The sequence below is a fragment of the Phytophthora parasitica genome, assembly GCF_000247585.1.
Source record: "Phytophthora parasitica INRA-310 unplaced genomic scaffold supercont2.92, whole genome shotgun sequence".
NCBI classification, from domain to species: domain Eukaryota; phylum Oomycota; class Peronosporomycetes; order Peronosporales; family Peronosporaceae; genus Phytophthora; species Phytophthora nicotianae.
The window spans coordinates 109,782-111,546 of NW_008649078.1; the positions used below are offsets into that span (position 1 = coordinate 109,782).

The 1,765-nt window shown below is 48.5% G+C and overlaps 1 protein-coding gene across 1 annotated transcript; it reads right to left on the reverse strand.

Annotated features, from left to right (window-relative positions):
• Positions 1-1,272: 1,272 nt before the first annotated feature.
• PPTG_18737 (hypothetical protein) lies at positions 1,273-1,759 on the reverse strand (the record flags this gene model as incomplete). The annotated part of the gene is made up of 2 exons (XM_008916975.1): positions 1,273-1,469; positions 1,588-1,759. The coding sequence occupies 2 exons, from the start codon at positions 1,757-1,759 to the stop codon at positions 1,273-1,275; spliced, it is 369 nt and encodes a 122-aa protein (XP_008915223.1).
• Between the last annotated feature and the right edge of the window lie 6 nt (positions 1,760-1,765).

The window sequence follows — 1,765 nt, forward strand, 5'->3', positions numbered from 1 at the left end:
CAACAATATAGTCTCGCATCGTACGGGTGACGTCCGCATGTGCTAATCCCAGCTTCTTGTACCACTTCTTGAACGAATTTTGACCATCCGTCACCGAAAATCAATCGCAGATCTGATCGAGACAACTAACGCCCTATCTATAGGTTTTATACTCTTTGGTACATGTTGGCGCGCTGAATGTGCGTTTCGGAGCTGAACTTAACGTTATGCAGTAGTTACGGTATATAGATCTACATTTGGAAATCACACTATCAATTGTACTGTCAAACAGAGATACAGCCACGATACTGTTTCAATGGGAGACAGCTTGACGGGATGACCCTTTGTGCATTCTTTTTTCTCGAAGAAGACATGGCGAGAAAACTGAGCGCTAGTCTAGCGCACAGTGTCCGTGCATATAGCTCTTTTACTCACGAAGCTTCCAAATGCTGTACTGAGGTGTAATAGCTGGCAGAGTTGATCACCATCTCTTCCGCGGAATCAAACCGAATTTTTTTTTGGATGGCTTCAACTTCCGCAAGCGCGCTTGGCAAAAGCACTTCGGGCTCGTAGGGCCCCATCCATATCCAGAGTTCTTACGGTTTGCGCTCAGCGGTCTCAGTGCTGGGCATCATGGTGATAAGTATGTCCACTTTGCACACACACTATACCTATGCTTTGGCTGTTCTGTCCAACAGCAGCGCTAAAACCCATTCCATGATAGACCGCATTTGTCGTGCAACCACTCTGTTTTGCCGTGGGAAATAAACATTACTGAATCGTGTGTGTGGTCTATACATTTGGGAGAGTATACGACCAAGATATTCGAATGCTTTCGCGTGAACGGTTTGACGCTGTCGAATATATCGTGATCCTCGATGACGCAAGCACTTTCAAGTGCGTTGATGTGGGTTTTCATCTGAAAGCTAGCTTTTATACAGCCCGCTGCGGCTCCGCATTGGATACGTGAACATGAATCGGTAACAGCCAGGGTTGCTCAAAATATTACTGTTACCTATTTCCATCTCCGGCGACAATAAATAGCGGCGAGGGACTGCTAGGAACTGCAAATAAGTATGGTGAACGACAAGACCAGAAAATAAATAACTAGTAGGAACAACGAGTGACCATGTTGGTTGTGTTTTCCTAGATAACTGCGTCAACCGTTGTGACGTCCCAGTACTTGCTGTTCAACTTCAAGAACAGCAACATCTCTAGCATGAGAGGCGACAACCGGTTTCGCTCGTACCTCAGCACCATACGCGCCGTGCTGAACAGCCGCTCAGCTGCATTCTACGTCGGCGGAATCGCGTTTAGCTGACTGTAGGCGCTCTTGTCTTCTTGCACCTTCCTGCGCTTCAAAATCCTGTCCGCAAACCCCACCTTGGCCGTCTTCTCGGTCACATCGGCGGCTTCGGCCGTCTTACGTTCAAACGGCTTTAGCGCAGCCTTTTCAGCACGCGAGAGCAGCTTCGCTCGACCTCCCAGGACTTTAATCACGGCGTTTCGAACTCGGGAGCAGCGACGATATCCGCGTCCGGGGCTGAAAAAAAAAGTTTTTTTTTAGCAAGATAAGCAAAACACCAAACATTAGATATAAACACTTACCGAGATAATGGCGGAAGCTTGGCTTTACTTCCAGCAGGCCATCGAGCAAGTCGCCGCAGGCCTTACACACCTGAAGACCAGTCGGGTCCCCATCCTCCGTCAGGTAAGGCTTGAAGTAAAACTCAGCGATCTGCTTCGGGGTGAAGCTGCTCTGAGAGCGCTGGGAAGGCATCAGCGA